The 23,692-nt window shown below is 38.2% G+C and overlaps 1 protein-coding gene across 1 annotated transcript in view; it reads right to left on the bottom strand.

The window, feature by feature from the left end:
* SOAT1 (sterol O-acyltransferase 1) overlaps nt 1-23,692 on the bottom strand; it is an 85,170-nt gene that overhangs the window by 11,332 nt on the left and 50,146 nt on the right. Inside the window, exons 4-11 of the mRNA XM_069065465.1 lie at nt 16,083-16,231; nt 15,913-15,972; nt 12,908-13,015; nt 11,551-11,833; nt 10,578-10,656; nt 6,377-6,458; nt 4,603-4,648; nt 2,530-2,659 (exon numbers count right to left, since the gene is read on the bottom strand). Coding sequence (XP_068921566.1) covers nt 2,530-2,659; nt 4,603-4,648; nt 6,377-6,458; nt 10,578-10,656; nt 11,551-11,833; nt 12,908-13,015; nt 15,913-15,972; nt 16,083-16,231 — 937 coding nt within the window. The remainder of the gene's footprint in view (nt 1-2,529; nt 2,660-4,602; nt 4,649-6,376; nt 6,459-10,577; nt 10,657-11,550; nt 11,834-12,907; nt 13,016-15,912; nt 15,973-16,082; nt 16,232-23,692) is intronic.

Raw genomic sequence — 23,692 nt, forward strand, 5'->3', positions numbered from 1 at the left:
GTCATTTGGTTGTCTGGGAATCATACATTCTGATTTGTGATTCTGATAAAGAAGACAAGGCAGAAAGAACTAAAGAAACTTAGCCAGCTGCAGAGAATGCTCGGCTCACCCTGAGATAAAAAAGATGAAGGGATGACCTAAATATGGACAAAAATAAAAGGAGGCACAAACCTAGAACGTAGTCAGGAGAGTTAATAAGCTGAAGCAGTCAAAAATGCTAAGGACAACAAAAGGGACTCTCAAAGCAAGAAGAAAAGGGTGACATGACTGTAAGAAAAATATGAAAGATGACAGAAAGAAGGCAGAAAAACTCAACCACTGCTCTGCTTTGCTTTTCATGATCTAGGAGAAGATCCTTAAAACAGAAAAGATTTCAAGAAAGGTGAAGCAGTCAAGAGAGAAAACCAAGCCATTTTAAATGAAATCGAGTTTCTTACCGCAGCAGAATAATATCCAAGGTACTGAAAAAACTTAAAAAAGACTTGATGGGCAAACCATTGCTGGTCACCTCTGAGAAATTATGGAAAATAGGAAAGATGTTAGAAGACTGGACATAGATAAATGATCCAGTTAAAAAAAAAAATTCTAGAAACTACAGATAAGTGGGCTTCAAGTCAATTCCCTAAAGAGTGACAGGATCTTTACACATTTCATTTCCCTTTTTGAAAGGGTTGCTACATCTCTACACAAGACAAAGTATATGTTAGAATTTAACAGTCTTTTATACTTATGAACAAAATTAGAGCAATGTGGGCTGCATATGGGGAATCTTAGATTGTAGATCAGCCATAGCCAAAAAAGTGTCCTGATGTCATCAACACTGAAGGCAAATCTCTAGGGGCAAATTGCAGGGTCTTTTCTTGAGCTTGAATAGTGTAACTTAAAAAAAAAATCAATGTTGATAAAATTATAGACTAGTTATAAAATTTACAGGTAAAAAAAACTTAAGAGGAAGAGCTCATATAATGGATTACAGACAGAATCAAGATTCAAAAAGATCTTGAGGCTGGAATAACTGGAGAAACTGATAGTGGATAAGCAGTGATAAAGTATTTTACTCTAGTTCAAAAAAGTAACCTCATAAAAACAAAAAGTTGACAAATTGGATTATTTTTCCTTTTGATAATAGCTAATATTCAAATAACCTTTGAGGTTTACAAAGCATTCCGTAATAATAAAAACCTTGTAAGCTAGGTAATGTTATCATCCCCATTTTACAGGTGAGATGAGAAAATCGAGCCAGACAGAGGTTATGTGACTTGGCCAATGCTACACAGCTAAGAAACGCCCTGAGGCTGTAACTGAACTCAAGGTTTCCTCACTCCACATCCCATGTTCTATCCACCGCACCACCCAGCTGGTGACACGTAGCTGCCATCCACTAATGACAAGCTCACAAGAAGTCAGGATGGCGTGGGAGTGTGGCGAAGGGGCATTTGAGGTTCATTTAAGGTAGGGAAGAACAACAAGCTGGCAATTAGGGACTGGAAAGGTTATCATGTGAGTTACAGACTTACGTGAGTAGTTACAAGGAGGCCTATCATAAAGAACTTCTGAACAATTATAGCTATTCAAGAATGGAATGAGCGTATGAAAACTGTGTGCTCCCTCTTCAAAAGAACCTTCTGACCAGAGGATAGATGGCCACCTGCCAAGCACGTTCCCACTGGGTGGGAAACTGGATAGTCATCTTCTAAAGTTCTTCCCAACTCTAAGATTTTTTGACAACATACCCTAAAAAAGCAAGCAGCAGGCACACTAATGATGGATTTTATACCTCTAACTATTTCTAATCTGGCATTAGCTTCATCATTCTAATGAAAAAATTATTCCCTTAAATTAATTAATTATATTCTTGAAATAGTTAATCCAAGGCAAGAATCTACCCTGTATACTTTATTAAAACTGACATCCTATATTTTGTTACTCTCATGTGCCTATGATTTTTTTCTGTTCAGTCATTTTAGTTGTGTCTGAAACTTTGTAGCCTAATTTGGAGTTTTCTTGGAAAAAATATGGGAGTGGTCTGCCATTTCCTTCTTCGGATCATTTTACAAATGAAGAAAATGAGGCAAACAGGGTTAAGTGACTTGCCCAGGGTCACACAGCTAGTAAGTATCTGAGACCATATCTGAACTCATGAGAAGTCTTCCTGACTCCAGGTCTGGCACTCTATACACCTTAGCTGCCCTATGAATTTTTATAGAAGAATAATACACAATAGTTTTTTGAGAACACTACTTTAAGTTTGTCATTTTCACCATTCAAGGCTATAGCTATCTTGTAGTGATATGAGTGAATGTTCACTTAAACCTTTCACATAAAACTTCAGGGAATAAGCTTTCCTTAAAAATGTTCATTTTAGTCAACTAAAAACTGTGCTACACCCAAATGACATAGAGAAGTGATTTCACAACACACTTGAAAAAACAAACCGTCACAAACATGGTTGTGAAAGGATCCTTCAGGTTGTCTTCTGGACTGCTTACCCAAAACAGCTAAAGGCCTTCTGAGTGTGGCTCATCTTACCCGGCAAAATGGAGTTGAAGATGCACAGGACCAAAACCCGAACACTGAAGGGCTCTTGCTTGATATTCCGAAACAAGGGAGCACAGAGTCTTTCAAAGATGTAATATGCATAAAACATGCAACCAAAAACCTAGAACAAAACAAAAATCACTGGGCTTTTTTGCCTTTCCCCCCACCCCACCAGCCCCTTGGAGGAATGGAGGGAAATGAATCTAGTCATTAGGATATGGAGACTGAATCTATGATTTCATAGGTAAGGGAAACTCCCCCTACCAGAGGTCAGTCCCTTCTCTAAAAATTAGAGAAATTGAAACTGAGATGTCAAAGTAATTGACCCAGGGTCACACCGTCAGTATGTGACCAAGGCTGGACTTGAATCCAGATCTTCTGTGCTCTCAAAGCAGGTTTCTGTCCACCATGCCATAGTAACTAAAAAGTTACATATGATGCCAGCAAAGTAGAATGCCATGGCCACTTCATGTCTTGATTACAACACAAGTGAGCAGACCTCATTTAAACGATCACCAAATGGAAACAATACCCTTTAATATTTACATTATTTTATCCACTTTATCCCTCGGCCATTTCTGACACAGTTCTTTTCCAACTGTTTCCCCAAATGACATTTTAAAAAATAAGATTATTCTTGCACCTGTTTTGTGTACTGAACAAAATACACTGATATAAAACAACATCTGCCTTAATTCAACTAATGTTATTAGACACCAAGGTACTATGTTACGCACTAGGAACTCAAAGATGAAAAAACTACATGGTAATTCACAAATTGTATATGTATGTAAAATGTAACACAGGCAAGTAAGGAAGCCACAAGATAAAATTATAAAGAAGAGAACAAAGGTATAAAAGAAAAGCTTCACTTTCTTGAGAAATCACTTTCAGCTACATTGGGGGAGAAAGAAACTAAAGAAAAATTATGGAAGTTAGCACCCACAGCAGATCCTGAAGACTCAGAAGGCTCTTAACAATACAGAAATGAATGAAGTATGCTTCTGGACTCGATGGTGGTTTGTGTAAGGCATAGTAGTAGCAGAAGGCAGGACCATGTCAGGGAAAGAGTCAGTCATCTAATGTGGCTGGAATGAATGTATAGGAAGCAATAAAGGATAAAATCGAGCTGAAAAGGTGATTTGGAGCCAGATAGCAACAAGGCTTAAATGTAAGCCTAATGAATATCGGTTTTATCTTGTTAGTAATGGGGAAGTGTTGAAAGTTTTTTGAGCAGGTAAGTAACACAATCAGACTTTGCACTAAGATGAATTCAGCAACCATGTAAATAGTCTGGAGAATGGAAGAAAATGGATTGAGAAAAACCAGCCCCGGAGGCACTAAATAGCTCAGGTAAGAGGATGATGAATGCTTGAGGTATGTGAATGCTCTGATTATCAATGGAAAATCCGGTAAGTACTAAACATGGCATCCTTCTAGATAAATGTCATTTTATGATAACGATAACAATAATGTGAATAGTATCATTCATATGTTACCTCAAGGTTTGTAAAGCACCTGCATATACATTATCTCACTGGAACCTCACAACTACCCTGTGAAGAAAATACTATTAGTAGTTTCACTGAGGAAGCTGAGACCAAGAGAGATTACAATGCCTTGCCCAGCCAGCGTGACACAGCTAATAAGCTTCTGAGAGCTCAGATCTTCCTAACTGCCAGTCTAGCACTGTTCTATGTAACCAATGAACAAAAGACAAAAGTCCAGTCTAGACAGGAAATTCATTCAACACACAGTTTAACAATGACAGATATTAATGACTGAATCTTTTTGAAGAAACCAAGTAAGAATCAGACTTCTAAAAGTAAATTCTTAGAAAAAGAATCATTCATGATTTAGGTAATGAGAAAACTGCTCCCTCCATAAAGAACGGTTAGGTGCCTTTCTTCTTTTGTGAGACTGTACTTACTGCCTTCCGGTTCCTATATATTGGGGTCAATGTTTTAGCACTCCCAGAAACAAGTGTGACATATGTGATTTCATTATTCCCTTCTGCCCACCACCAGTCCAGGGTAGTCTTAGCTGACTGTCTCTTCTGCTCACCTGTGCAAACTGAGTAGCTACATAACTCCATCTGATAGTGGGATTCCTAAAAAGGGAGAAGAAAATATCAGAATCAGAATCTGTTTTTTCAACTTGTATGTACAGTCATTAAATATGAATAGGTATCTTCTTTGACCACAAATAATCGTTTTAATTATTATTAAATTGGGGCAAAATGATCCTCATGAGGTCAATTTAACCTTGGGAAATTATTTTGAAGAAAACATATTGTCAATTCTAAAAGACAAGTCTTGTTAAGCTCTGCCAACCCAGAGCTTCAACAATCGCTTACATTTACATATTTATATACAAGGTTTACACAGCATCTCTCTCAAGAGAGTAAGTCCTGGCTTTCCCACTTAAATCTGTTGTTGTTCAGTCATTTTTTAGTTGGGTCCTACTTTTCTTGACTCTTTGGGGTTGGCTGTTTTTTTGTTTTGTTTTCAGCTATGGAAGTGGTTTGCCATTTCCTTCTCCAGCTCATTTTACAGATGAGGAAACTAAGGCAAACAGGATTAAGTGGCTTGCCTAGGGCCACATAGCTAGTAAGTGTCTGAGGCTGGATTTGAACTCCTGAAGACGATTCTTCCTGCCTCCAAGGCCACTGCACCACCTAGCTGCGCACCTAACAGCATGTTGTAAATGTAGTTTCCAATGTTAGCTCAGGCGCTGTCTGGTGAGCTCTCCAGGCCCAAATGCTGAAAGAAGTTGGACAGGGCAGAAAAGAAAAAAATACAATAGGCCAAAAATTTAATAACTTTAATATATTCACACAGTAAAACCTCAAATAACTGTGACTAAGAAGTAGTAAGTTAACTGGAATTTATTTTCTGTACAAGTTTATATATAAGTTTAGGATTTTCTTCTTTTAAAGAAAAACTTGGAGTGTAGATTTAGAATTGGAAAGAACCACAAAGACCATCCAGTCCTAACCCCCCATTTTGCAGACGAGAAACTGAAACCCAGCAAGTTAAGAGGCTCACCAAGGCAATTCATAGCCAGGACTTGAACCTAGGTCCTCTGACTCTAAGATCTTTTTGGAATACGACACAAATAGGTGTACCTAACCTAAGGTTCAAATTTCGTGCCACAAAAACATAACTTAAGGCAAAACAGTTCGAGGGTGGTTAGTTTCACTGAATAACAGCTTCAGAACATGAGGGTCAACCAGTTAACTGGCAATTATTAAGGGCCACACACTATACTAAGTGCTGGAGACATAAAGAGAAACAAAAGACAGTCTCTTCCCTCGAGGAACTCGCCACCTAACAGGGGAAACGATACACAGACCACTGTGTGCAAACAAGGCGTGTCTATAATGCCTTTATAATAATGTCACGTTACTGCATCACACACGCATCTAGTTTAAGGACTGACACTTTCTGTACCATGCAAAAACAAAAGTTCAGAGTCCTGGGGCAAATAAGGCATTCTAATTTGAAGAAAAATTCAATACACTTGCTATATAAGTACTTACAAGATAGGAAAAAAGTTAACAATAGATTTTGTAAAGATCTGCAAAAGAGTGAAGAAAAAAGAGATTTTCTGGTAGTCGTAACAGAGCATATAATCCAGTTATAGCCAGTATACTCCACACCAGAAAATCTGGCTGATTAAAAGGTTTTTATTCTGCCAACTGAGAGGCCTCAGAGCCTCCTTCCCAGAACATTATCCTGCCTCCAGTGCTCTCAACTTGGTACCAAGAACTGATGAATAATCATTATCTGTTTCCAGGTATCCTAGGATCCCCACTCACACTTCAGGCCACTGTTACCTGGGATAGCTGTCTCTGTAGATGAGAGTGGGAGCAAACAAGAAGTATAAGTACTGGCTGACCTGGGGTACCGGAATAGTGCCTGAAAAGGTAAAAGAAAACATGTGTTTAATGTCGGAGCATTTCGATTCTACCTGACAGAAAGGAGGGAAGATGAAGACCAGTGCAAGGGGAGGGCAGCTTCTAAGGAAGATTTTTTTCCTCTGCTTGACCTTCCCTTCCACTCTCGTTCCCTCTTTGCTTACCTGAATCCTGCCCATTCATCCTGTAAAAACGAAGTTCCCCGATGGCCTCTTGTTTGTTCCGGGCCCTGGAGTGCTCACAGTACAAACTGCTGCTGCTAACTTGTGACTTATTACAGATGTGCGAGCTAGCCCCAGAGCCACTTTCTATCTCTTGCCCTGGCCATAATACTTATGGTGCCCCACAGAGAGCATGTGTTTGATTAGTGACTGATCTTATGTAGGACTAAACTTTCCTAAAAATTTTTCAAACAGTCATGAAAGATACATCATATTTGAAACATAAATAAAATGCAACAATGGTAATTATAAATGCCGGTAATTTCTAAAGAGGATGATTTAAATAATGATTCAACAAGCATTTGCTAAAGAATTACTTTGTGCCAATTGCTTTAACATGTAATTGGGGAAAAATTAAAATATTTAAAAAAAATTACTTTGTGCCAATCTGGGGATACAAAAAAGGGCAAAATACACAATTAATTGTCCTTCTCAAGCAGCTTACATACTAATGAAGGGGACATGTTGCTGCAAAGCTAGACATGAGACATGTACAGAAGAAAGGCAGCCTTGGAAGAGAAGGCTCTGATGGCTGAAGGGCCTAACAAGTCCTCCGAGCAGAAGGTGGCACTGAAGTCAACTCTAAAGAAGACAGGATGTCAAGAAGCAGAGGTGAGGAGAGAGAACTTGCTGGCAGGGAGACAGCCAGTCAAAAGGCAGAAAAATGGGAAATGGGAATGTCATGAGCAGATAACAAACAGATTGGCATCACTGTAGCACTGAGGACAGAAGGGAAGAGAAAGGTGTGAGAAGACTCAAAAAGTAGGAAGGGGGCATACTGTGAAGAGCCATAATGCTAGAGGAATTTCTATTTTATCCTAGTTATAATGGGGAGTCACTGGCATTTACTGAAACAAGGGATGGGGGAGGGGAAGGTTCATGTTGTCAGATCTATACTTCTGGAAAATCACTTTTATCAGCTACACAGAGAATGAGTTTGAGTAAGGAGACACTTGATGCAAGCAGAATGATTAAAAGGCTATCTTAAAAGTCATTCCCCAATAGATAAGTGGTCAAAGGATATGAACTAATAGTTCTCAAAAGAAGAATTACAAACTATTAATAACAACATGAAATAATCTCAAAATCACTAATAATAAGAGAAAAGCAAGTCAAAGCAACTTTCAGATTTTGATAACATATCTAGTAATTTTGATTATCATTAAAGTGGGGTAAAGATGACAAAAGATGTCAATAATCAATGTTGGAGGAGTTGTCAGAAGAAATGCACACTGGTGCTTTATTGATGGAGCTGTGAATCAGTACAATTACTCTGGAAAGCAATTTGGAATTATGCAAATAAAGAAATTAAAATATTCATACCCTTTGACTCAAAGGTTCCATTATTGAGTTTATACACTCAAGGAGGCCACAGATAAGAAAGTCTCTATATACCCCCCAAAATATTACAGCAGCACTTTTTGTGATAGCAACAGATTACTATTGAAAATGATGAATATGAATATAGATATGCAAGGAAAGATTTTCACAAACTGATGCAGAGTGAAGTAAGCAAAGAAAATAAACAAACACGATTTCAACAATGTAAATAAAAAGAAGCACAAAAAAATTTTAAAGTGAATGTCGCAAAATTATACAGAATAAGTATGAATCAAAAGAAGGGATATCAGAAAATACACATATACTCCCAACCTACTCCTTTGCAGAGGTGGGAGGTCCATGAGTATTGCACACCATACAATGTATTCATCAGTCAGACTGATTTTTTTCATCTTAGAAAAAAATTATTTGTCATATGGGATGACTTTCTAAATGGGAAGGGATACTGCAGGAAAACTACAGTTACGTAAAAAGCAAAGAAACATTAAGAAAAAAATAAAAATAAAAAGGGCTAGTGCAATTGCCCAGGTGAGCAGGTGGCAGCTATGTGAGTGGAGAGAAGGGGATATATGCAGGAGATGTTGTGATGGTAGAAATGACTAGATTTGACAGCTGAGTGGCTTATGTGGGGTAAGTGAAGAGAATGCTGAGGTTATAAACCTGGAAGCCTGGGAGAATGGTGGCACTTTCAACAATAACAGAAAAATTCAGAAGACAAGACACTCTTTTTTGGAAATACAGAGTTCTGCTATGCACAAGCTAAGGACAAGATCTGTATGGAACAGTCACACTGAAATGTCCTGTAGGAATTTAGGGAGGTGGCAGTAGAACACAGAAAAGACACTAAGGCTGGACAGATATACAGATACGGGGACTACGTGTATAAAGGCAACTGAACCCATGAGAGCTGTGTAAGATCACTAAGACAGTACAAAACTTTAGGGGACATCCACAATTCTGAGGCATGACAAGACTGAAACTCTTGCAAAGGAGACCAGAAGCAATGGTCACAGAGCTAAAAGAAGAAGAGAGCAGTGTCATTAAAACTAAGAGAGGAGAGAATATCTAGGAAGGAAAGGGAACAATACTGTCAAATGCTACAAAGAGGTCAAGAAGGATGAGAACTGAGAAAAGACCACAAGACTGGCTCACTAAGACCACTTAGGGCAGTTTTAATTAAGTTAAATTAAAATCAGGGGGCGGCTACGTGGTGCAATGAGTAAAGCGCTGGCCCCAGAGTCAGGAGGACCCGAGTTCGCTTCCAGCCTCAGATACTTAACACCCACACAAAAAAACTAGCCGTGTAACCTTGGGCAAGTTACTTAACCCCAATTGCCCTCCAAAAGGCAAAAATAAATGAATGAATGAATAAATAAATAAAAATTAGAAGCCAGACTACAATGGGCTTAGAAAAGAATGAAAAAAAAAAGCAGGTAAAAGCATCAAATACAGGGGGCTTTTAAAGGAAATTAGCTGTGAAAGAGAGATACAGGATGCTATCTAGTGGGGATTGTAGGATTAAGGGATGGCCTTTCTAGGATGGGAGAGCTGTGGCTAAATTTTTAGCCAACACTTCATAATAAGTGCTTGCCTTGTGCCAAGCAAATGGGAAGAGACTAACAATTAGACAAACAGCAGGGATGGTAGTGGAGACAATCTGCTGGAGAAAACAGAGTATCAAGGGTATATATACAGAGGTTGGCTATGGCCAAGAGAAAGGAATGAAGTACAAGACAGCAATGGGATTCAAGGGAACTTGAGGTAGACAGCTTCAATTATTTCTGTTTAGTATGAAGGAAGGTTTTCAAGTAAGAATATGGGGAGAAATCTGAAGAAGAAGGGATGTTTGGAAGAGCTGCTGTCTTTAGAGCTAGAGTCAATTAGAGAAGGGTAGAACAACAAATTTATAGTGGACTCGATTACCATGTTTTCACATGCCATTCTCCAGCTCCACTGAGCACGATATGTATAGGAATGAAGGAAGCAGGTGATGAAAGCAACAGAGGTTTGTGATTTGGCATGATGTTAGCAGTGACTGGACAAGGGGCAAGGGATTTGAGAGCAGAGGAGGGTATAAAGTTGAAATGGCTCACCAAGAGACTAAGACTAGGTAAGGGAGGAAAGTATAGCTGGTACAGAGGTGACAGCTTGGGAGAGTATTGAGGGAAGAAGGGCTCAGAGGACAACGAACAGGGTTGGGACAGAAAAGCATAATTAAAGGTGAAATGTAAAATATTAAGAAATTTAGGGATCAGAATATTTGTGGCATATGTCAAGATCAAGGGCATAGCCCTCTCTTTATATAGCTAAATAGCCATATGACGTTGAATGGAGGGACAGTAGGGCAAGGGAACTCAGACTGAAGAATGAGGAAATTAGAATATAAATAGTATTCTACCCATTTTAGTTAAGAGAATCCAAATAAGGCACCCAAAATGAAGAGATTCAGGACCCTGCAAAGACAACCATTAAGAATAAACTGTTATTGAATTTATGAAAAACACTAGTAGGGTACAAAAGACTTCCACGTTCAAACCTGTGTGTAGGAGACTACTTACGTGATTTTTCCTTCGCAGCATCCAATACCCGAGGAACATTCTCCCGAATAAATGAATGAGCTTTCATAATGAAGCGAACCTATGAAGAAAAGCATTCAACGATCTTCCGCTGTCCTCATCACTCCCAACACCGTTATGAGGATGACATACTAACAACAATGAAAACCTCTCACGTCTCTGGTTCATTCTGAATATGACTGTAGCAAGTTCATTCTCAACACGACCAAAAAAAAAAAAAGAAGCCATCTCTGAAGATGAGCACTAGTGATCTAAGGTATCTTCATTTTATTCCTACCCCAACTGCATTAGCCATGGCCAGTACCATATTAAGAAAACAACTCAGTTTCCAAAACAAAAATAAAATTAGAAGATTTCATTAGGTGAGTCAACAAGCAAATGAGAACAAAAGCAACACAATAGCTATTTCAAATATCTTTTACTTGAGATGACTTTAGAAGCACCGATCTTCAATACTGAATTTTTATTTATCCTCCTGTTCAACTATTTTTCATTTTAAAATGTACATTATTTTTAATTAAAAATTTAATTAGACAGAGCTGAAAATTTATAAATCTTATAGCATTAGAGACACCTAGGACATAGAAAATGTCTATATAGCCAAATAAATGACTGAAAGATGCAATATACTTCAAAAATATAGTTTTAAAAACAAACCTAAAGTATTTGGGGATTTTGTTGTTAAAATTTGTTTGTTCTCAACTTATTTAAAAAAAAATAACCACAAAAAATAAAAAGCAGTAAAACTGTATGACTTTCAGGCTTGGAACTCTTAACCTGCCCCTGTCTTTAGAGACTTCACTATAAAAAGAAGGACACTGGCATGCAGGTTCAATGCTAAAAAGTCTTGACAGAATGCTTTCCTAATAACTGCCAAACCAAAAGAGAGCCTATTCATTTTTTATTTTGTTAGGAAATGAAATGTAACCTGTTTAGAAAATGCCAGGATACTTGCCTGTTCAAGTATAACAATGAATCGGGAAGCTGGTGGCAATGTGTAAGCTAGTACGACATAAGTTGATCCAGCTCCCAAGCCTAAAATCTGGAAAAGCATGAAAAGCATCCCATAGAAGAAAGAATGGACAATTGGACGGGAACTTGTAGTATATCCTCTGGCCCAGCGTTCAAACAGTAAATAGGGAATGATCAGTGTACCCAGGAACATGGTCCACCAAGTGCAAATCACAACTGGAAATTTGCCAAAAGCGTAAGTGAAGAGACTGAATTCGAGGACCAGCCTGGATGGGAAGAAAAAAAATATGTAAAACACAAGAGTAAGTTAAATATACTATCCACAAATGTTTGGGTCATCATTAAAAACCTACTGCCCCACCTGATGTCCGTTGATGATTTAATTACTCTATAATAGGAAGTCCTACCACAATCAATTTCAATATGCTTCTACTAGACAGAGACCACATCTGATTCACAGTCTAACATTCGCTACAAAAAAAGAAATAAATAACGTTCCTGGAACTTCAAGGGGCAAACAGTTATAGAAAAACTACCTTCACACTTACAAGCTTGTATTTATGACTCTTGACTCTACAAACATTAAAAATTAGACTTTTAGTTTGTACTGTTGCAGGCCTCTAATTAGAAACTTAAATCTCCAGGTTTTGTCTTTCTGAAAACTCTATATAACTAGCTAGCCTGATATTCTTAAAATAATAAACAAAATTTGAAATACAAGCTAAGTTTTATTTTTTAAAAATATTTATACATCAAGAAAAGATAAGATTGGGGCGGCCAGGTGGTGCAGAGAGTAAGAGGGCCGACCCCAGAGTCAGGAGACCTGGGTTCGGTTCCGGGCTCAGATACTTAACACCCACACAAAATAACTGGCCGTGTAACCTTGAGCAAGTTACTTAACCCCAATTGCTTAGGGGAGGCCAGGTGGCACAGTGAGTAAGAGTGCCCGCCCCAGTGTTGGGAGACCTGGGATTGGTTCCGGCCTCTGATACTTGGCACCCACACAAAAATAACTGTCTGTGTAACCTTCAGCAAGTTACTTAACCCTGATTGCTTTAAAAAATAAATAAATGAATGAATTTTAAAAAAAGAAAAGAAGATTTTCCACTTCAAAAGTTAGCAGTTTAAAAAAATTCCAGTTATTTATGCTTTCTACTCTATAATATATACAGCTGACACTTGTTTCTAGGCCACAGATAATTATCACAGGCATCTTTTTTGTCTGTAAGACACTGATATTCCATTGTCAAATGCACTTATTACTCGAATTTAAATCACAGAAATAAAAACTTAACACAGCTCCCTTGCCAAATTCAACAACTTTTTCCATATTATCTTACCTTCCTTCATCAATGTAGTCCACTACAAGTGTGCTGAGAATGAAGAGGATGAGGAGTGCAATAAACATATGGTATATTGTTCGAATATGGTCTACCTCAAATAGCTCACTGCAAATAAAGTTGAAAGTGAAATATCATTAAAATACCAATTACTATAACCTTGCATTCATAAAATATATAATTTTACATATAATTTTATTTTATAATAACAAATTCATTACATTTTAATAATTTTATTATTTATTTATAATTTTTATAATTTCTACTTATTAATTTAGAAGGTTCCATTAGCTAAGTCAACAAATGAGAACAAAAGCAACAAAACTATTTCAAATATTTTTTACTTGAGATGACTTTAGAAGCACAGATCTTCAATACTGAATTTTAATTTATCTACCTGTTCAACTATTTTTCATTTTAAAATGTACATTTTTTAATTAAAAATTTTATTAGACAAAAACAGAGCTGAAAATTTAGAAATCTTACAGCATTAGAGACACCTAGGACATAGAAAATTTCTACATAGCCAAATAAATGACTGAAAGATGCAATATACTTCAAAAGCATAGTTTTAAAAACAAACCTAATGTGCTTGGGGATTTTGTTGCTTTAAAAATTGTTTGTTCTCAGCTTATTAAAAAAAATAACCACAAGAGAAAAAGGAGTAAAACTTTCACCATAGTAATTTCTAAATTCTACTACAGTGGAATTTATAATTATTTTATTATTTATTTATAATAATTCAGTACATTTTCTTTATTAGAATATTTCTATGAATGAGAGCAGAAATCATTATCCTACTTTGAAGATTAGAATAGAGTACTGAGTCAAATTTACCAGAATAAGAGCCATTCCCAAATTGAAAAACGGTCAAAGGATTTGAACAGGTAGTTTTCATTGGAAGATATTTAAGCTATCAACAGCCATATGGAAAAAATGCTCTAATTAGGAAAACGCAAATTAAAACAACTCTGAGGTACTAACACGTACACAAATCAGATTGGTGAAGATGACCAAAGAAAGACAATGACAAACACTGGAAGGGCTGTGGGAAAACAAGTATACTAATGCAATTAGTGGTGGAGCAATGACTTGGTCCAGCCATTCTGGAAAGGTATTTGGAACTGGCCATTATCAAGCCACTGCACTCATTTCCTCACTACTCCCTCTCCAATCAGCCCCATCAACAGGCTACCTCATCTTACTGAGAATGACTCCATCCTGAGGACAACTACAGCAGGTGTGGCAAACTTATTCAACAAAGGGACAGAGGGCAAATATTGTAGACTTTTCAGGCCACTACAAAGGTACTTAAAATTTCCCCAAAAAAATTACTGATGAAATTCAAAATACAAAAATAATAGTCAAGTACATTTTTTTTGTAATACAGGTCTACTAATGAGAAGGATGGAATTCTTTTTTGAAGGAAAACACTTCACTTAACTGGGTTCAAAGTTAATGTTCTCTACCATCAAAATCAGTCGTAAATGTTAATCTCAGTGCTTATTTATGAGATTTTTTATCTTTCACCTTTGAAAATATCTTTTCACTCAAATAGGTACTGCCAAATACTGCTATCACTCCACAAGGATATGATCTTAATTGAGCATATTCATCACATGAAAGGCATTTATAAATTTCTATTAGATTTTTTTCTTGGTATTTGCCTTTTATTATGTCATTACACTGCAGATTAATCACTTCCAATTGATTAGGTGAAAGCACCTCAATTACAGTAAAACAGATTTTGAAATATGAACATTTCTTTTGCACTTATATTAAGTTCTGAAAAATTATGCTGAAACTGCAGTTTGAATTTGGAAAATATATGTGCTGCAAACATACATGGGAATAGACATCTCATTTCTTAACTTCTGACAACACAGAAAGTATATAAAGTAGCATGACATTTCTTGTGATTAAAACAACATTGTTATTAAATCAATTTTACTGTGCAATTAGTTTTGCAAATAAGCACCATTTTGCCTTATAATTTTAGAGTTAATTCGTTAAGAAACATTATCAAATCTGCAGCAAAAGCTAATTCGCAAAGCCATTTAGTGTGCAGTGATAATGGCTGAATGCAGTTCTTCACATTCAGAAAAATTTAAATGTCCATTGTTGAGTTCAAAAAATAATATTATCTCTTTTCTTGCTTTGGCATCATGGGTATATGCACTGATAATTTTTTAAAAACCACCCCGCAGCAATATGTATGCCCTTCAAAATGCTACTGATCTAGAATGGTGTTAATAAGATTTGTAGTAGGCTGAGCAGCAGCTACAAGGACTCTGCCCTTGTAGACAAAAACAGCCAGAGACAAAATGTAAATGAATGAATGTGGCTGTGTTCTAATAAAACTTTATTTATGGACAGTGAAATCTAGATTTCAGGTAATCTTCATGTGCTAAAAAATATTCTTCTTTTGAAATCCCCCCACTATTTAAAAATGTAAAAACCATTTTCTGCTCATGGGCTGGATTTGGCCCGTAGGCTACAGTCTTCCAATCCCTGAACGAGATTACCTGGGAGTTCTTGCCCAGAAGCATGATGTCACGAGAAGCCTAAACCGCTTTCCTCACTTTCCAGTCTGTTATACTTCCACACTGGCTGTTTGTTCTCCTCAGGCCCAGTCATGTCAGAAACTTCACTCCTTACTTATAGGCTATAAATCCCCTATAGAATAACTTTAGTAATTGACTAAATCATACTGAAGGTTTTAAGATACTGACATAAAATTTCCTTTTTGAAATTGTATTCTCACAATTTTCTTAAAAGAGTGGTAATATATTCTATATAAATGGTTGACCAGACAATCCCATTTTTAAGTTCAGAACACAGTATTATTATTATTTGCTATTGCACATGGAACATTTAAGTTGGTGACCCTATAGGAGAAGAGGGAGACTAGGACATGAGATCACCAAATGTAGATTCCATACAATTTGAGACACATGTTCCATTAGCATAGCCATTGTAATAGATAAATGCAAGATAATACTCACTCCAACATTGATCTTCTTACAACAAAAAGCTTTCCTTGTTCTGGAGGATTTCTCAGATCCCTGGCAAAGAACAGGAAATTTTAAGTATGTAAAGAGCTCTTAGAAGTTTAGTGCCATAATTGGGAATAATGAGGCAAATGTTTTAATGAGGAAAGAAAAAGCAAACATACTTAGATCTGTGGTTATTCTTCCCTCCATTGAGAACAGCAAAGGATGTTGAAGACCCAGAGATATCCAGTGAGGCTGATTTATCAATAAGACTAGTCACAAATTCATCAAAATGATTGCCTACTTCCTTCATAAAATATGGCTTCAACTGCTACAGAAATAGAGAAAATAAAGGAAAACATTTGTTGCTTCAAAGATACTGAATTTTATCAGTATAGGTACACTTTCCACCAATACAAATCAAAATTCCTTGATGCCTTCATAGATGGTCTAAAAGCATTATTATTGGGTGCCAAACTTCCGGTGATGTTTTTTCACACTTAGCTAAACCAGTCATGTGAGAAGGGGGTTCCTTACCTGGCACACCAGGAGACTGAGGGTTCAGAGAAACAATTACAAAAAACCCCCATATTCAGTGACCCTCGAGTCAAAGTAGCTCTTGGGGGGGGGGGGGGGGGGAGCCTCTCCCACAGCTCAGAAGCTCCCTGCTCAAGACACAGAGTGGAAGATATGTATGAATTCTTCACTCAAAGAGCCCACAGCCTGATTTCAGGAGGATTTCCCTGAAGCAAAACCAACTCAAACTGCCCAGGGGCTATCCATAAGATCTTGACTCACAACAGCCTTGTTTGGTGGAACTGGAATTGGGAAGGCTGACTTAAGCTGCCTCAGATATACAAGTGTCCTTGACAATTAAATAGAAGATAATCAGTTACCAAGGCCTTTCCAATTTAGTAGGACCTGCCAGGAGTGGTGCTTTGCTGGCACATCATCACATCTTCCTATCGTGATAAAACATGGACTTTGGCTGTGAAGGAAAAAAGTATAGAGACTAACAATATGTGGTACAATGATCACACTCTAAAGGGTTCTTTAATTGAAGATGGATCAAGGTAGGGTGGTATATAACTAGACCAAATAATTAAGCTTACAAACAAAAGCCCTGCAGAATTTAAATGAAAGATAGCTGTGGGTGTTGCTGCCCATCCTTCTCAGAAGAGGACCAAGGCCATCAGGAAAGTGATGTCTTGATTTCAGGATGAACTACATTTAAGTGAAGCCTCCTCTGAAGTCACTGAAAGCAGTGGCAAGACAAAAATCAAGATCTGGCCATGGCCCAGGATGATGTGGAAGCCTTTTGAAATCAAGGTCTTTCCCAGGCCTCCTTTTTGTAAATTTAAAGCACTATATAAAGGTGTTATCATTGGCACTTATTAAAGCCTTCCACTTCTTGACAGGAGGAGTACACTAATGTCTTAAATAGTTTACTGGTCTGAGTCTCTCCCCATTTCTAAGCCATCCTTCAGGATGCCAAAGAAATCTCAAAAAACCTCTAGCCATCCTCATTACCTCCCCAATAAAATAAAAGCTTGATCCAGCCTAGCTTCCAGCCTCATTTCATCGTACTCCCTTTCATACACTCTACACTCTGGGAAAACCGGACTACTTCCCTGTTCCCTGTCCCCCAATCTCATTCTGCTTGCCCTCATCCCCATTCCATGTCTATTTACAGCCTTCAAGACTCTGTTTAGGAGACTCTGAAAATAACGCTCCTAATGTTAAACAAAGATATTTGTGTACATATTTGTAGCAGTAACCACACTGGCACACCCAGGATGGCTGCTAGCAAAGGTTCATAGATTTGCTTTACTAAGAAAGATTGTTGTTTAAGGGGTCAACAGTCTTTTTTAATTGCATTCACTAGTCCAGGGGAAAAGTCAGCACCCTGAACTTCAGAGAAAATACAGAAAAAAATATAAGCAGAGAAAATAAAAACGGACAGAGAGGACTCGATGTCTGAACCAACTTTACACTTTACATACATCTCTAGATCAAGAGAGCCTTTACATTTGGGCAGTCAGGGAGCTCTGAACATACAGCCAGTCAGAATCTCAACCAGGGAAATCACAAGATCCTTCTCATAATCTAGCCCCCAAAGCAAAATGCCAACTTAGAGTATATATACACTTCTCAGAGCCAGAAGGCATCACAAGCTTGAGACTCTGTGCCTAATTAAAAATAAGCAAAAGGTGTGAAAGCCTTCCAACAAGAGAATCTCCTCTAAGCAAACTTCCCTTAATGGGCTCCACAAGCAGCCTATTAAGGGGTGGGGAAGATCTGAAATCCCATTAACATTTCCATATTCCTCTATTCCTGCTAGACTAAAAGATCCCCATAAGGTAGATGAAATCACAGGTTCAGATCACTCTCTCTTCTCTCCCCCCGCCTCCAAAAAAAGTTTCACCCAGTTCTTTATAATTTGTAGTGTTGGAAAAGTAGAACATCAAATGTAAATAGATGTGTTAAACTTCCTTGTGTCTCTGTTTCAACTGAAAAAAAAAAATCCCTAACTTACCTCAAAGCTATTGAGTCAGATAAAAAAAATGTGAAAATATGATGAAAAGTGTAGTTTCTGTGAGATGTGATTTCTCCCTCTTATAACACTTTGTCATAGGATTTTGCTTATTTTTATGTTATTTTCCATAATATTTTGTACCCTTATTGCAATCGCATTTTAACTACGTACTTATCTTTCCTTAGCAGACTACCAGTCTATAAAAACTTTTGAAGACAAGAGGCCTGGACGAAATTATGTAAGAAATCTGTAGTGGACTGAGTAAGTGTGGTTTTCAAGTTTCATCCAGCAGCCCTTGAGCAAAAGAGAGGGTAGTGGATGAGAAGAAGATTCTGAAGGGGAGGCATGACAAGGCCAGAACAGTGGTAGGCTATGGGACCAAAACACTGGAAAGAACATCATGAAGTGCTAAATGGTTTTACCAAAGGCCAAGATGAGGAAAGGAAGACAGTGTCAACAGTGCAGGGTGATGCAGAAGGGTGAAAACGGAGGAAAAGAGGAGAGGAAAACAAGAAGCTGGGCTCATCTAACTCTATGCAAATAGGAAAGTGCCTTAGCTGAGACATCGTTCACCCTTCTCTGAATCAGGTAGACTCCATAGTCTGTCACTGCTGATCACTGATGGCCTGCAGGTGCTGCAGAATTTTGTGTAAATGAAGAGCTAGCAAAAGATGAAAAACATGTATCTCTAAACAGAATCATAAAATCTAATCTGCTGTGAGTAGGATCAAGTTAAATACAGTGTACTAATTTTTAAGAATTGCTTAGAATACAGAATGCTAAGAATTAGAAGGTATCTTAGAGGTTGTCTAGCCCAACTCCCTCATTCTACAGAAAAGGAAATGAAGGCTCAAAAGGACACATGCAAGTTGCCTGGGTCACATAACTAGTGATGGAGAGGGAAAGGCAGATTTAGAATCCCAGCTATCTGTCCTCATTATTCTATTACATCATGAAGTGTGTTCACTCCAACACAAACAGTAAAATGAAAAGAGTTAACATCAAACCCCTCCCTCCTCTAAAAATTGATAATTCTCTGGCTATCCCATGATTTTAAACCTTGAACCAGGACCAAGGGGAAATCACATGGAACAGAAATAACTATGACAAAAATTAGTGCACAAGAGAGGTATAAGAAATAACAGATCTAAGGAGTGTAGGGATACTTTCAGCATGGAGAGAAGAGTATTATATCCCATGTACAGGCACAAAAAGACAAAAGGATGGTCAAGTTCTGAAAATGCTGGGTAAGCCAATTTGACTGAAGCATAGAGACTTTGTACAAGAAACAGTGCAAGAGAAACCCGGAAAGGGAGATTGGATCCAAATTGTAGAGTCTTGAATAGAAGTTAAGGAGTTTGTAATTCAGTAAGCAATAGGGAATTACTAAAAGTACAGAATTGATATGAATGGAGCTGTCTCTACTACAGGCAAGATATCATGCAAAGTTCTGGAGGTGATACCCATTCTCTTGTCCTCAAGGAAAGAAGAAACAGAAGCATAAGATACTGAGGTGTCAGAATGAGTATAATACTACAATGCCCATTTCGGTGGTCTCCCTGCCCCAAGTCTTCTCTCACTACAAAGTATCCTCCACAAAGGTGTCAAAGGAATTTTCATTAAAGCAGATCTGATCATGTCGGCGCCCCCTCCCCCCCTCACTAAATTGTACCGATTTGCTATATTACCTCTAGGATCAAACATAAATTCCTGTTTTACTTTTAAAGCCCCTCACAACTACATGACCCCAAATTACTCATTACATACTACTGCTCTTTGCACAACTGTATGGTTCACATCTTTAAGCAAAGTCTTTCCTGAACCACAACTGCTGACAGTGCCCTCCTTCACTTCCTTACATTTATTTTGTATTTGTTCTGCAAATATAAACGTGTAAACTCTTTGAAAGCAGAGATTAATTTGGTGCCAGCATTTGCACCCTTCTTACCTAACAGAGTGCTGCTTGGTAGGCAGAAAACCTAGGACATGGTGAGTGATTAGCTGTCAAAGGATGAGGAAAATGAAGCTGATGATGATGATGAATGAGATTTTGATCCTAGATAACTAGAAGAATGGTGATTCCATAAATAGAAACAGCAGGTTAGAAAGCAGGGGAGGAATGAAGACGAGGAATTCACTCTTCTAGAATCCTAGAGAGACAGATCTTTATCTCCCAACTCTGGGAATTTTCACTAGCTGCCCGCTGACCCTCTGCCCCTCTGCTTGGAATTCTCTCATCCCTGCCTCTCAACTTTCCTGGCTTTCTTCAAGTCTCAACTAAAATTCTACTTGCTGTAGGAACCTTTCTTCATTCGCCTAAATGTTAGTGCCTTCCTTCCAATTTATCCGGCATATAGTTGTTCTCCCCCATAGGACTGTGAGCTCCTTGAAAGTAGAGACTGTCTTTTGCCTAGTTTTGTACCCTCAGGGATTAGCACAGTGCCTGACAAATAGTAAGTGCTTAATAAATGCTAGCTCACAAAAGCACCCACAAACATTGCCCAACAGTGTTGGTGACTCAAAGAGCTGAAGAGGTTGCTCACTTCTTCTCTAATATTTCCCATAAAGGTTGACTGATTGGCTAAAGCAGCTTAAGGTTTCTGAGCCAGAAATGGAATGATCAGAGTACATTAGGAGTAGTGGTGTCAAAATAAATAGGAACAGGAGACATTAAATCCAACCATACATAAAAATTCCCACAGACTGCATACTGACTTAGGAAACTACACATTAACATCATCTATGTTTAATTGTGTTTTTATTGTTAAATATTTTCCAACAACATTTTAATCTGGTTGGCAGCAGTCAGGAGTGACCTTCTCTTTGACACCTCTGATTAAGAAGATTATGTGGGGAGCAATGTAAAGGGTGTCCTGGATCAGGCAGAGAACACAGCTGGGAAGACTAGCTTAGGAGGCTCTTTTGCAATAGTTCAGGTGAGAGGTGACTGGTGAAGGCCTGAACTAGGGCAAGTGGTAATGGGAATGAAAAGAAAGAGACTGACTTAAGGGATGTTACAGAAGTGAGACAAATCAGAATTTGTTTTTAATTTAATTTTTTTAATTACAGAAATCAAATAAGGGGGGAGAAGAAAGAGCCAAAAGGAGAGACCTTTCAAGTTTAGATTGAGTCTAAATCACTGAGAAAACAGTGGAATCTCCAAAAAGTCAAACTTCCATTTAAAGTCGTAATTTACCACAATTCGATGCTTTGGTTCAACATTTCAGATGTCTGAGTTTGCCCCCCCCCACTTTGACTTCAACAACATTAATACTAGAGGTCTGCAGGAAGTTCCGAAGCATGGAAGACGGAAGGCTGGAAATCAGAAGCCTATCTCAGACATGCACTCTGGGACCCTGGGCAAGTCACGTATTCTCAGACTGCGCTGCCTCACTCATAACATAGGGATGATGATAACAACACCTGGCTCACAGAATTGGTGAGAGGATTGAATGAATTAACGTGTGTAAAGTGCTTTGCAAACCATAAAGCATTATAAAAACTGTAGCCATTGTGATTACAGTCACAGATACAATCTACCCATTTCTGTTCACTCCTCATTCCCAAAATTAGAGTGCAAAGAAGTTACCAATACTGAAAAGAGGTACACTGTATTGTAGAAACCAAAATAAAGGAGGCGGAGCCAAGAGGGCAGTTGTAGAAAGCAGCCCAGAGAGCCACCCCCCCACCGCACTCCCATAGTGCCCCCACAATTTTCCCAAACAGATCTATAAAACTAACCACAATGGCAATGGGCAAAGGCCGACAGACTGAGAGGTCTGAGGGGCCAGGTCTGGTCAGGAGCATGTCTAGTGCCCTGGAGAGAGTGCACCAGCACAAGGAGAGGCCCCAGGCACCTCCCAGCACACTGCTGAGCCATTTAGCCTGTCTCAGTTTGGTCATCTGTGAAATCTGTAATTCGCACAATGCCCAGCAAATAGTAAGCACTTATGAGCAAATGCTGACTTGTGGACTTTACAATGAGTGCAGTGATGGTCATGCGGAAGTTCACAAACTTGTCACTAATTCTTTCTATCTTGCCACCTTAATTTCTGTTCTCTGTTCCACATTAAACTTACCCTCATCTGCCTCTGGTCTGTGTCTGACATTTAAAGACCTTCAGTAGTTTTTCAGAGGATCATTTGAAGTAAGGTTTGTTCAAAGATACTGGAATGGTGGTGGGTTCCCCTGCCTTGCTCATCTTCAAGAAGAGTTCCAACACCCACAGCCCATTCAGTTGACCCTGGGAGGTAGGGACAATTATTATTCACCTTTTACGGGTAGTGCAAAGGGACCCTGGTCATGGATCGAGGCCAGAGAAGAATGCTCACAGACCAAGAGAGAGGTGACCACTCCTCTCCTTCAATCATGCCAACCTGGAAGAACTGAGGACTGGCAGACTCCCAGAACTAGCTCTGAAAAAAGCACCTAGCAGGAATGAAATTCTCTCTTGGAGAAGGGTGGGGAAAGATGAGGTTAGAGATGTCGTTCTGTTCTGCCTCCCTTGCAGCCGCACACAACTACAGCCCCTTACCATGTGCGATCCCTATCTCCACTTGGGGTGCCATATCCTTACATGTGGGTGTTCTGTCCATAGGAATATAATTTTTGGTTACTTATTTTGGGGTTTAGGGACTAGATTTTAAATCTAGGACAATTTACTTTTTTGTCCTTGTGCATTTTACAGTCATGATTTCTTTCAATAAAATTCTGAAAAAACAAGGTTTAAAAAAATGTTTTTCCCTCACTTAATAGTATTTTATTTTTTCCAATTACATGTAAAGATAGTTTCCAATGTTCACTTTTATAAGATTTTGAGTTCCAAATTTTTTCCTCCTTCTCTCCCTCCCCACTCTCTCCAAGACAGCAAACAACTTGATAATAGGCTATCCATGTACAATCATATTAAACATGTTCATAATAACAGTTTTAAAGTAATTCCATGATTCTCTGGACCAGCCCATAGTGTTTCAAATGGAGCTACTTGACTACCCTTTAAGTCCAAATCACTCTGGCTTTCACTGAACATTGAATAATAGCCCCAGACCAAGTCTCTATGGCTTGCTGTTTAGGTTTTGATGGCTTAAGTAAATAGCAACTGTTTTCTGTTCTGGCTGGAAACTTGGAAGGTCTTCCCTTTCTACACTAATTATTTTTGTGATGGTAAATTTGACCATCTTTTGTCTCAATTCTTAACTAATCCTTAGTTATTGGATGGGTGGTTGTCTCAGATTAAGTGAGGCCTGAGAAAGACCT

This window comes from Petaurus breviceps, unplaced genomic scaffold (assembly GCF_028583685.1).
Source record: "Petaurus breviceps papuanus isolate PSGF00001 unplaced genomic scaffold, PetGlider_PUasm1.0 90692, whole genome shotgun sequence".
Taxonomy (NCBI): domain Eukaryota; kingdom Metazoa; phylum Chordata; class Mammalia; order Diprotodontia; family Petauridae; genus Petaurus; species Petaurus breviceps.